Source organism: Lissotriton vulgaris, chromosome 2_1, assembly GCF_964263255.1.
Source record: "Lissotriton vulgaris chromosome 2_1, aLisVul1.2, whole genome shotgun sequence".
NCBI lineage: Eukaryota > Metazoa > Chordata > Amphibia > Caudata > Salamandridae > Lissotriton > Lissotriton vulgaris.
The window spans coordinates 785,043,677-785,057,022 of record NC_141687.1 but is presented as its reverse complement, the minus strand read 5'-3'; the positions used below and the strand labels follow the sequence as shown (position 1 = coordinate 785,057,022).

The 13,346-nt window shown below is 42.0% G+C and overlaps 1 protein-coding gene across 2 annotated transcripts in view; it reads right to left on the bottom strand.

Annotated features, from left to right (window-relative positions):
- MAP3K20 (mitogen-activated protein kinase kinase kinase 20) overlaps positions 1-13,346 on the bottom strand; it is a 1,049,056-nt gene that overhangs the window by 360,953 nt on the left and 674,757 nt on the right. For both annotated transcript variants that reach the window (XM_086956144.1, XM_086956145.1), the window contains exon 10: positions 7,081-7,187. In XM_086956144.1, the coding sequence (XP_086812270.1) occupies positions 7,081-7,187 (107 nt within the window). The remainder of the gene's footprint in view (positions 1-7,080; positions 7,188-13,346) is intronic.

The following is a 13,346-nucleotide window of genomic DNA, read 5'->3' as shown; positions in this document are numbered from 1 at the left end:
CTCATCTTGTCGTGGCAAGAGCATTTTAGTACGGACAGACGAAAACCTTAACTGCATTTGAGGGGGCTTGAGTCAACTAAATCCAGATGTGGTGTAGGAGGGAGGAGTATTTATACAAATTGAATTCAGGGTGTGTCTGTGAGGCATGCTGGCCTCATTTTGTGATGAACTATGGTGAACACATACTAAGAGTAATGCAATTAGCATCCGTAAATGAAGCATAAACCATACCTTTCACAGCAGTCACCTCTCCCATATTCTTTCCTATCCTGCTGCAGCCTTGTCAGTTAAAGAGCTCATAATCTACTCTACTCTCTCTGAACCCCAAAACAGGTAGATGTTTTACCACTAAGTCACTCGCATCAATAGTGACTGTGGCAGACCTGCGTGAATGCTCTTTTTCAGGAACCCCTTTTTTTCTTCATAGATCCTCTGTTTTACCTTTGATTTCTAAGAGCACCAGTCAGGGAGGTGACTCTTATGACTCCTATGACGATCTTCAAAAAGTGCGTATTTTGCCTTGGAACCTTCCATTTCTATCTCTTCAACCAGGCAACTAAAATATTGGGAGGTAGATGAGGTAGATGTTCCCTGCATACCTTTATTTGCAGGAATTTTCAGACAGTAAAAGCTGTCCATGTTCATAGGTTGAGCGGTGCACTGAGATACTGTAGCAAACAACGTGGTCCCTGAGCTGGTAGAGCTCTATTTTTTACTCTCTCTGTTATCTATTGTTAAACTACCTTACATATGGCTGTTTCTTTCATACTAAGTAACTCAATAATCCCCTGCATATCGGGAGGTGTCTGTTTCAATGCAATCATCTTCTCATTTAGTATATCAAGTTGATTTTTCATTCCCCTAATTCACAACAGGGTCATGATTGTCATAACCACCCTCGGGAGAGATGGGTTAGGTTCTGGTGTTCTTGTGTAGCTTTTGTTAAATCCTCTAAGCATAATTAAACATTTTTTACCCTACTTCCTCTTTTCTAGGCATTATTAAAGATTTCATGGGAAGGTTTTTACTGAGTTTTTTTTTTTTTTTATTCCCCTTATCTCTACTTTCAGGTCTGGCCTAGAGACAGCTTTAGTAGTCTCAAAGAAAAATGATTGTGTGGATAGGACAGGGAGAGAAAGGTAAAAGAGTATGCGTGCAAACTTATGAAATACAGCTTGCGGCCTCTGGAAATAGCGCAGCAGTTGAGACAATAGGCAGGAGTTCCAGGACTCAAAGCACAGACCCTAAAAAATGAAGGTATGAGAAAAAGAGATTCACTGATCTAGCTGCTTGACCCCTTCTTGAGCACCTTCGGGCATTGTTATTGAACGCAAGAAGTTCTTTGGGTGTGAGTGCACAATACCTTCTCGCCCCCCACGAGATAAGGTAGAAGAAAAATAATAACAAATGACAAACCCTATCCACATACTGTATCCTTCCCTACCTCCTTCCACGGAATAAGCTGTGGGCACAAGGACAGCAGACCCGTTCCATTTTTCCTGTGTGGGGTGATTTAAAAAGGATCAAGGTGGGAGCCGGACGGTCTAAACGTGGATCACCCCCACTGAAAGGGGCTCATTTATACTATGTACCAACAATAAGGTAAACGCACATACAATACCTAAAAGAGTGCGTAAAACTCTCCATGATGTTGGGGAGAAGTCCTCTATAGAGCATGGTACCTTCAACATAGAAAGGCAACCACATTTACAGAAGAGACTGAAAGAGCCCAAGAACAGAATTGATGCAGAACCGTCTCTGCTTTTATAAAGCTGCATGAGGAGCAAACAAGTGAAAACAAGAATGCCAGGTCCTGAGTGTGAAAGATACTCAGGAGAAACCGGAATAACAAATTAGCCACAATTGGGTCAGAGTCAGGTCTTATGCTCCAGTCGCTCTGCCTCCTCCATATCTATTCCCCCAGATCACTAAATCACACAACAAAGAAAGCAAGGATACAAAGGAAGAAGATCATTTGAACATGTTTCCCCTGCAGGCCAATGGATCTGAGGGTGCAGCTGCTGTACAATCCTGAAATGGATGAGTGTCTGTGGGATGTCAGTAACTGGGGAACAAGGATGTAACACGTAAGTGATTGTTGTGATTGATTGACTACGAAACGACCTCCGTGGATCAGTCTAGACCACGTGCGCGATTTGCCCTCAGGGGTAGTACTCGTTGAGAGGTAAGTCCTATGATCACTCTTGAAAGCTTAAGACAAACTGCACAGCTGCCATTTACTCCTACCCCCCCCCCCACCCCCCAAGTGATGTCATGGGTCCATGCTCTTCCACACGTCTCCCTCGAAGGGACTACTCAGCAGCCAGAGTTATGGTCCACATTCTAAGGACCCCTTTGGGTTAATGAGCATAAAGAAACAATTCCCCAACATTCCGGAAACTCAAACTCCATTTTGAGAGCAAATGCAGAGTGTGTGTGAGGCATTCAGACCTAATTGACCAGGTATAGACCGAATTGGCCAGGTATGAATCAATTATTGTGATTGATAGTGGCAAGTGAAGTGAAAGACAGACTGGTGGAGAATGCACCATGGCCAAGATTGGCCCCTGTGAATGATGAGGAGTTGAATGCAGAGAAGGATGCAAAGTCAAATTGCCTTGTGTGCTGTAGCCCAGAAGGAATTTTTTTTTAAATACCTCAAAGATAGAATAGTAAGGTGCTCGGGTACTCATGTGAACTTTTGAGTCATTCTGAAAAAGCAAATCCAGTTGTCATGCCCCCTGATTTAATAGAAATGCGTTCTCAGGTCCCATCTACACAGTGTCCACAGGGGTCAACAATTTAGGATTCATCAAATTGAGCCTTTAAAAGTGAAGGAGAACTCACAGAAAAAAGCAAACCTGTACCCAATAAAACCAGTGGTAGAGGAAGGCATCTGCTCTGTAAAAGCAGGTTTGATTATGCAAGGGGTTCTAGTACCGCTTGTTAACAGATGCAGCAGCCTGATTGTCCCGATTAGGGGTGGGTGACGATTTCCGCATCGCCGGCAGAGTTTTGCCCATTCTGCACTCCGCGTAGAGCTCCGAAGCGAAGCGGTGTGGAGTTTTTCCTCTCGCACAACTCGCCAACGTTAAGTTGGTGAGAGTGAGTGAGGAAAATCATATGCTAGACCACCTCCCAGCGAGTTTTCTCAACGCGGGAGGTCACTGCAGGTCACTACCACTCGTGTTGAGAAACCTGCTGCTCATGTTGTGGAAGCTGTCGCTTGAGTAGAACATCAACTCAAGCGACAGAAAGAAGCAGTGCCCTCTTCCAATGTCCGTGGTGCCACTTGCGTTGGACAAACTTCTGGAGCTAAAAATCAGCGCGAGTAACGCGACTTACCGCACTCCACCACTTGCGAGAGTTTTTTTGCCACTGGGCAGAATTCTGCGTTGCAGAACTCCGCCCAGGTCTAGTTCTGATATGCAAGGCAGGGAAAACCAACGAGTACAGGTTGGTACAAGACATTAGGGCTAATAATAATGTGGTGATCCTGTTTTCCTGTGGTCCCCAACCCTGCTACCATTCTCTCCTGCATCCAAAATCATCTGCCCCCACCTTAGAGTTGGCTAATGATGCCAAACATTTGGTCCTACTATCTTGAAATGGACCACAGATATGTTGGAATGGACCCTGGCAGAAGAGTTGCAATTAAAAGGGGATAGAACAGATGATCAGGTGGAGAAGGATCTAAGCGAGTGGGCAGATATGATGAGTCAAATAGTAGACACCCCTCAGTTGGATGATGACGGACATATTCTGGGATGAACAAGAGGAAAATGGTCCACTTCATAAAAATAAAAATGAAAATTATCAATATGAGCAGTTCTACTGCATAGTTGTGGCTGGGGAGAGCTGGAGGAATATCCGGAACAAAACCTGAACTGAGTATACTGCTATGCAATGCCTTGGGGGGCATGGGGGTTGTTGCCTTACCTTAGTGCATGGGGCAGTTGTTTTATTGTTTGTTTGTTATTGCACTGTTTGGCAGTCCTGTTGGACTACACAATTAGAAACAAAGATGCTAAAAAAGAAATGCATATATGTTACTCTGTACTTCCATGAACAAAATGGATCTACAATTGAGGTGTTGGTACAAAGCAATAGGGATCAAAACGGCCTATAGCCTATTACTCTTCAGTTTTGGACCCAGTCGCAGCTGGGCTCTCTCCGCTCTGTGGTGCTTGCCCAAAATATTTTGAGGCCTCTTAAAATATTGCGTTGAGTTTTCTGTTAACTACTGCTGCACCTCACTCTCATGTAACATCTCTCTAAACTAGACTGCGTTGGTATGAAATACTGTCACTGCCTGCCTCCCACATCAGTTTCATCTGCTGCCCATGCCTGGGTTCTACCTCTCTAGTGCCCACTAGTGAGGATGGAGGCTTCGAATGACTGTTTTAACCACTGCTCATGTTACTAAGCCACATTCTGATTTGACTGATCCACCACTCAACGAATGTGAATGAACTAATTTTGTAGATGGATCATGATGAAATGCTTATGTTTCTGTTTATGCTGTTTGTATTGTATAGCAAATAGTGGAAATCTCCACCTTACCCACTGTGAAATCTGCCCATGTAGCAGAACTTATTGCTCTCATTTGGGCTTGTGTCCTAGCCAAAGAAAAGACCGTTACCGTGTACAGAGACTCAAATTATATATTTGGAGTAACACATTACTTTGGGTTCCTTAGTATGCCTAGAGGTTTCATGAACTCGACAGGTACCCCTATAAAAATGGACAATATGTTGTTAATCTGTTAAATGCTTTGCAAATGCTAGAAAAGGTGGCGAAGCACACTGCCCACTAGCACCATCATGACGATGTTTCAAGGTCAAATAACCTAGCCAATTCAGCTGCTAACAATGCTGCATTGCCTAACACTGCTGATGTTGCTATGAATGTTGGTAGCTGATTTATTTCCTGCACCAACTCTAAAAGATTCATCTTAATTGCAGGAGCAAGCCACCAAAAATTGAGAAACAAGATTGGATCAAACAACAATGTAAAAGAGTGCAGGCAGTTGTTAGGTCGCAGGGATCGGGCAGCATTTCTATTGTGTTTATTATCTCAAGTATGTAGGTAAAGTAGAAAGAAATAGTGAGACCATGAAGAACAAGATAGCTAAGATGTGCTTGGAAACCCTGTTAAAATCGCCCGATGCTTTTCCATTAGCTCTGTAATCCTTGAGAACGATCCCTTCCCAAAATACAAAACAGATCCCTTCAACACCCCGTTTCTTAGACTTACAGTGGTGACGCAGTCCTACAATATTCCAGAATGCGTATACAGTGTTTTTAAAATTTCAAGTCTTAGGTGTGAGCTACCTTACCTGAGTAACCAATCAAGGCCTGCCATTCTATCTAGTTTGGCAACTAGATATACGTTCAGGTTTTCCAGAGGAAGAGTGCACTACAGCCTTGTTGATGCAGACCCTATCATATCCTGCTTAGCACCAACACAGCTATCAAATGTCATGGTCTGGTTACCTGGATCCGATCATCTCACGGGCTGCTCTACCTAGAGACAATGCTGCTCCTTCAGCTGCTTTATGGTCTTCGCCTGGCCCTGGACCACCGGCCAAGACTGTTTCTGCTGCAACCTCATCACTGAACAGTAGACAAAGCCTCTATGTTCATCTCCTTTGACTGTTCCACCATCACTGTGTGATGCTTCCCCACAGCCTCTCATCGCTATTGCCTCCATTGGAGGTAAGCGGCCTTCCCCTCCTGGATACTGGATCCCTTAGTGAGCCTGGCTTGCTAACTTCCTTGCGGATTTGAGCATCTGCTTCATGGTAGGGCACATCCTGTCCACAGAATGGGAATTATTCCAGGACTGAACTGTACTGCACCTTCCTTTGCTTACTAGGGTAATTCCTCCGTGTTGCTGCTGGAAATGTACCGACGGGCCATTAACTCTTCTTCCTGATGGGTTTGTACACACATACCTGTGAATGTGGGAGTCAGCATTGAACGGATTGCCCATCAGTTTTATTGACACTTGCCTTCATCTTTTCAATATTGGGCATAGGCTGCCAGAGTGCAATGGTGTCTCTCACTTTTCTTACCTAGACACTGAAAAGTTCAAAAACCATTTCAACTATAACATATATGCCAGATGCGACTTGCAATGACTGAGGATTCATTTTGGAACACTGTGGAGCAAATGCTTCTGGTACCTATGTTGTCCAGAGCAAATGTTATTTAACCTCCTTTTGAATACAGTCTAAATGGAAAGTTATTTCCTACATGCCACCCCCATGTAGGTCATGCATATTTCTTCTGTGGGTTGCAAGCCTCCCCATGGCTGCCCTTAAAATGGCGGGGAATTGTTATACAGGATACAACGTACCAGCAGCAAGACATGATGAACATCACCGCTAGAATGAAACAGAGCAAAGCTGGTTGTTTTAACCACCTCTGAGGTCTTTACAGCTTTAATACACATGCACAGAATTCCTGTTGGTTTAGATGAAATATGAAGAAATGCAGAAATATTAGAAGAGATGGCAAATTCGTTCACCATAAACAGTCCAGACAGCTGATCACTAGTGCCTGTACTAGGGTTTTCCGCACCGAAAGTGGGGGTGATGGACAGACTCATTATATGAAAGCGGGTGCCAGGGGTAGACACTACCTGAGATTTCATAGTAAGAGTCTGGTTCAGGCGAACGCCTAGATTTGTAATTATCGATTTGGGGGAAGTGATGTCTTCTTCGCATCAAAACCCATGCATGTGACATATTTTGCTAAACTACATGAGCACTGATAGATAAGCAAAGACCAGATGAAGGCCCAATACGGGAAGAATCTAAAGAATCACTCGGGAGAACCATTCACACGGGTACTGTTAACATTTCTAAGTGCAAGCAAATCATAATTTTCTATAATTGTACTGGCTAGTTTTAAGAATGCAGCAGTTAACGAGAACTACATTATTAATTCAAATATATCTTCTGATGCCCTACAATACATGTACTAATTTGCATTTTTTTTTAGAAACTTTAGAATTATTTTGCAATTAATATTCCTTTCATGCAGTCCTATTTTCTGAACTTTACAATATGCCTACCTCCACTCTGCCTTGTTGTGTAAAAAGGAATTACATTCTTGTGGGAGTCTGCTGTCACTTAACATTGATTCCAGGTTTGCAATTATCTGCTTGAAAGATGGCCTTTTCTGGAAAAGAGAAGACCAGACATTGTTACTGAAATCAAAAATGGCAGAAAGGAGTCAATTCAGTCATACAGTAAGTGGAACCGTCATAGTAGAGAGACTTGGTTTCTTGTTCATACCTAAAAGATAATCTGTTAGTTGAGAAGATGCGATGCACATACAATTGCCTGTTTCATAAAACAGTGTGTGTGAGTGTGTGTATGTATTTTTTCAAATCGTATTTCTATAGCATAGAGCTGTGCTTGGTCAAAGAGAAGCGTAAAGTTAACGAGTAATAGGAGTTCATACCATTATTAAAATTCTGGCTCACAAATCTATTCTTTCCTTATGGTTCATGCCCAGACATGTGTTATTTTTAAAACATCTGAACAGTTAATTGAGTAAACTGAATGGCTTATACTACATAATCAATCCTATTTATTGGAGGTGGGCTATGCACCGCACCACTGTGAGGGTCGCTCTCATACTCTTCTTCTACAAAGGTGATGATGAGGTCTCCTGGCCCTCTTACACTCTTTGGTAGATCTCGGAGAAACCTCCTGGGACACTCACTTTACCAGATGTGGAATGGTAAAATGCTGGTCGACCATGAGAGTTGTTCCCCCTCAAGGTACTAGCGCAAAGATACCAAATTGCCATTTGGTGCCACAGTTCTGGGGCGGTGGACCTCATTTGCATTAGGTACCAATCATAGAGCTGAGGGAGGCTGACACCCTTGCAGGTGCTTCTGAGGTGACAATGATCTGTACCACCCACTATAGAGTAACTAGCCTCTGCATTGCGTGACCGTACACATGCCTACTGGAGAGTGGACACTGCTGATTTGTGCAGCATTGGTCAAGGAGTCAAGAGAATATGCTGGTTTTAAATAAGTGCACGTTTTGTGAGCCTTCTGTGGAACGGCCGGATATGGTGGTCGTCCTATTTTTAAAATCAGAAAGGGGAATTAAGTGTACCATTTTGAAAAGTGCAATTTTTATTGATGGGATCTCAGACAAAATAGAGGCATTCACACAAATCTAGATTCACAAGATGGAAATAAATACACATTCTTCCTTCGTGTTTCTTTTAATTATAGCATTGCTACACAAATTATAGTTGAAGCAATTAAAAACTGCATTTTAAATGTTAAGTGTGGAAAACATGCAGAACAATACAGCAGCTATTCCCAGGACAGATTTCAAGTGCCTCCTGCAGTCTAAAAACAGAACCTCTGTTTATTTCACAGGTTAAAAAAATACAAAAAGTATCTGAACTGCTGTCATCTACAATTACTGTTTTCGTTCTTAATTGGGAAAATATTCAAAAGAGATTGAAAGGATGCAGACTCCCTCCCCAGATTATTGCTGCCTGTATGAAAGGAGCCACTTTACTGACAATGAACATTTTACTATCTCGTAGAGGCTGTGATTCTTTTTGGCGCATATCTCTTCCTCTGTGATCTTCCTAATATAATCACAAAATCTGTAAACATCACAATACATATTGGGTTGGCGTTTATGTGCAATGGCCACACACCATGGTCGCACTGGCCTGTAAGGCAATCAGGCAGTGCACGATGGGCTGGCCTGACAGATCAGTATGTGGGCCTATTTTTATGTCTCGTCTAGCGACACAGCGCATGCGCTGCACACCTTGGCGAGATCTATTGTCGTCAGTTTGTTGGCCGAAGGGGGACAGGAGTTGTGCACGCTTACGGCGGCGTTAGCACAACTCGGAGGACAGGAGATGTGCACGCGTACGGCGGTGTTAGCTTGCGGCGTTTGAGGAGGACGCGCGCAATGCTGCTCTTTCACTTTCCCAGTTATGACATGTCCCGGCAAGACAGACTGGGTGAGGACAGGCCTGACAAATATGGCTCACACTTTGATCATGAAACTGGAATTTCAAAAGTAACCAGAAGAGGAGGGCCCGGGATGTTGTTTTATAAGCGTCCTGACCAGTTGTGCCTCCTTTCTGTGCTTGATTCGAGCAATGTGGGAGGAGTGATTTCATACCCTCCTGCAACGGCCCTGCTGTGATGTCTTGTGCACCCGACCTTTCCTTTGATGCTGGATGTGGTGGTGGTCAAAATCGGACCGGAAGCATCCCCTGGACAGACCCTTTCTCAGAATACAGTGATTCACAAGTGGCATTTGGCTGGGACTGGCCTCATTTATTTAATGCTTTAACGAATGTGCATTTTCCTTTTCTTCGTGCCTTTTCATCCTCCTAACTGTCTTACATTGCCTGATGTTACAGATTTCAAATGTGGTTGTAATTTGTTTAGCCTTAAGGTTGATGCGGAGCAGTGAATATAACCCTGCCACATTTAGGCTCAAGAAAACAAGTTACACAGGGAATGAGCCGGGATTCGGTAAGTTTCAATCTGTGTGACATGAAGTAGAGACATGTTGGTGGGCCTTAATTGTCGATGTGTCATGTTTGGTTGCTTCCTGGTGCAGCACTGCTCAAACAGTGCAGGTAAACTTTGAGTGTTTCAATGTGTCTCCAAACAGCACAATTGCACATGACGTTAAGTAAATATAGGCATTTAAGTCTCATAGCTTGGTTAGCTTCTCTGGGACCAGCCCCTACCTTGCTTTCTGCGTGCATGTCTTTGCATCGTCCATGGACAATATGTACTCAGTGCCTGCTGTGGTCAAGATCTGAACATCATGTTAAAATACGATAAGCTGTCTTCAAAATTAAACAAGCATTTGCAATGCAAAAGGTCTCACATTTATGTGAGTTTGAGCTATTGACATTGCAGGTAATAATGCCTTTTATTTTTGTTTTTGTTTTAAAAACATAAACAAAAGGCATTGTTATGTACAATGCCAATAGCTTAAACTCTCGTAACTGCGAGACCTATTGCATTGCAAATGCTTGTTTTAGCAGCTGTAGGTCAGTTTTATGGCAGATGGGCTGGTTTTTCCTCTTGATTTCCCTGATATTACCACTTTTCAGCCATTTGCTTCACTAAAGGGAGCCACTTTAATTTTGGTGCCCAAGCCTATTTTTTGTCCCAGTTCGACACTGCCATGCACTGAACTTTTTGTGGACAAGGAAGATGGGCAGGACGTGGCTATCACCTGGCGGGGTATGATGGATACCAACTGTACAAAAACATTGATGCATTGCATTTGCATGTAAGTAGAATTGGTTCATTTTAGGTGTGGCCATAGGAGGGGGTTTGTAGAAAGCTATCCTGCCACTGCATCGTATAATGGTCACGAAACAGGCACCCCCCATCTGGCTTGGTGCAGCTTAGGGGACAACTAAATGGGAGGCTGACGCCTGTGTCACTCCCAGAACATACTACTAGAGTTTGTATATTATTGATGCTATGCGCTCTACTGGCGAGGTGGGTAGTCTTGTGCACTTTACAGGGACCTAAGTCGGCTTACAGGAGTTGGCCAGTGACACACAGCAAAGACCCAGCATAGACAGACAGAAGTGGACCAAAAATATGCCTCAAGGGACTGGGCAGCAATGCCTGGCCCAGATGGCAGTCTCAGCCGTCTGAGCGTTTTTAAGTGGCAGATATGCACAGGAAGAGGGACATTGCAAGGAAAATTATGTTCATGTTTTTGGGGCCAGGATGTCCTCAAGGGAATACTGAAAAATAATTTTTGAGATAAATGTTACTGAAGAGTCTGCAGCTGGTTCACCCCAAGGCACTTGCATTTTTTCAGCATTAAGACAATTTCTTTAATGCACAGAAAGGTGACACAGATACAAAATATGAGGAAGCCTGGGGAGATGCATGACAAGTTGCTGACCCCAACAGGATATAAGAATAAGAGGCGTCTGAGGATTGGGATAAGAGGTCAGTGGAATGGGCCCAGTACTGTAGGGAAATTTCTACAGGGAGGAAAGGATAATCAGTAGGAAAGAAATGGGCAATTTCAAAGGACAATCTTCCACATCGGCCACAGTATTGCTACATACTGCATTCCTCATAAAGAATGAAGCGAGTATAGAATGCACATTCATTGGCTAAGTGTTTTTTTCACTATAGCCACTTATTCACAGATGTACTCCTGCAAATACTAACGTGGCTAATGTCAGTGAGTCCTTTAATTTTGACCCTCTGTATTTGCATGTGATTTCCAGCATAAGTCATTTAGTATTGAAAACTATGTTTTTTTTATAATAAACGTATCACATTTGATGTTTTTTCACACAGATTACGTCCTTTTAAATGTGTTTTATTTTGCAAGACCCATGAAAAATTCCAAACGCCTTATCAAAGTGAAAAGACAGACAGCTAATGCCATACCTATAACATTTTGGAAAGAGGGTGAGCAACCCAATATACCCTTGTGGGCTTGGGCAGATAATGTATATTCAAAGATTGGGCCAGCAAGGGGTTTTGTTTAAAATTCTTAATTTCAGCAGATGAGGGGCTGCAGTAAATTTGGTACCCACACTACTATTGAATAGTGACTGAATATAACTTCTCAAGAACAAATCAGTAATGTTACCACACTAACAAACTAAAAGAAAACAATAACCAGGTTTTTCGAGTCAAAAGATTATTATTTTCTTTATGACAGGGACATTCAATCAACAATACAAATAGGGTACAAAAAATGCATTTGGGATATACAAGCAGCATCCAGTGTATTCCTAAAATATATCTCAAAATAAGTCTACACTGCTAACGAATGATGACATAATGATTTCAAATTAATAAAATGAAAACCAATGATGATTAATAAATAACGAGCAGAGTTAGACTCAATTGTCGACGTTTCGGTCTTTAGGAGAATGTTTCATAAGACCATCATCAGGACTTGAGCTTTGAGCATTACAAGTGATGACCCTAAGAAAAAACTGTGACAGAATAACATAACATTACAACCTGGTTATTAAACATAAAAGATTGATATGCATATCCATTTTCAAGAGATACCAAAGCAAAACAAGTTTATGAAAATGTAATGATAAAACTACATTGGACGTGTTAAAACACATGTTTAGTCGGTGTGGCGACTAAATGTAAAAACAACAATTGTTAAAAAATCACATTATTGTTGGAAATGTTATTTGCTTACATTGAAATTCCTGAGACATACACTTCCTAAGGGGGTCAGTGATGTTTGATGATATAATTCAAAGCTCCGTCGGATATTAGATCAGGAGCGTGAGAGCAGAAAATGCTGAAAGACAAGGGTGGCAGGGTCACGATATTCTGAAGTAAAGATCTTTAATTGAGGTAGTGAACCGTATTGGTACTTAGAATTACCTTGTGCATAAAGTTTAAAGCAGAAGAAGTCCAACTATCGACTGTAGATATGGCTTCTGTTTTGGCTGATGAAAAATCACGATCTATAAATGAGAAGGTTGTGCTTATTGAAAAAAGGGGGGGGGATTGTCCGGCCTGTGATTTAGTAGTTCTTGCAGACACACAATTACAATAGTTGTGGAGGACGCAGATACATAGTGTCCAGAACAACTGATTAGCTACCAGGCATTTGCTGGAAAATTGCCCCCTTTTTCAATAAGCACAACCTTTCTCATTTATAGATCGTGATTTTTCATCAGCCAAATTAGAAGCCATATCTGCAGTCGATAGTTGGACTTCTTCTGCTTTAAGCTTTATGCACAAGGTAATTCTGAATACCAATACGGTTCACTACCTCAATTAAAGATCTTTACTTCGGAATATCGTGACCCTGCCACCCTTGTCTTTCAGCATTTTCTGCTTTCACGCTCCTGATCTAATATCCGACGGAGCTTTGAATTATATCATCAAACATTTCTGACCCCCTTAGGAAGTGTATGTCTCAGGAATTTCAATGTAAGCAAATAACATTTCCAACAATAATGTGATTTATTAACAATTGTTGTTTTTACATTTAGTCGCCACACCGACTAAACATGTGTTTTAACACGCCCAATGTAGTTTTATCATTAAATTTTCATAAACTTGTTTTGCTTTTGTATCTCTTGAAAATGGATATGCATATCAATTTTTTATGTTTAATAACCAGGTTGTAATGTTATGTTATTCTGTCACAGTTTTTTCTTAGGGTCATCACTTGTAATGCTCAAAGCGCAAGTCCTGATGATGGTCTTATGAAACATTCTCCTAAAGACCGAAACGTCGACAACTGAGTCTAACTCTGCTTGTTATTTATTAATCATCATTGATTTTCATTTTATTAATTTGAA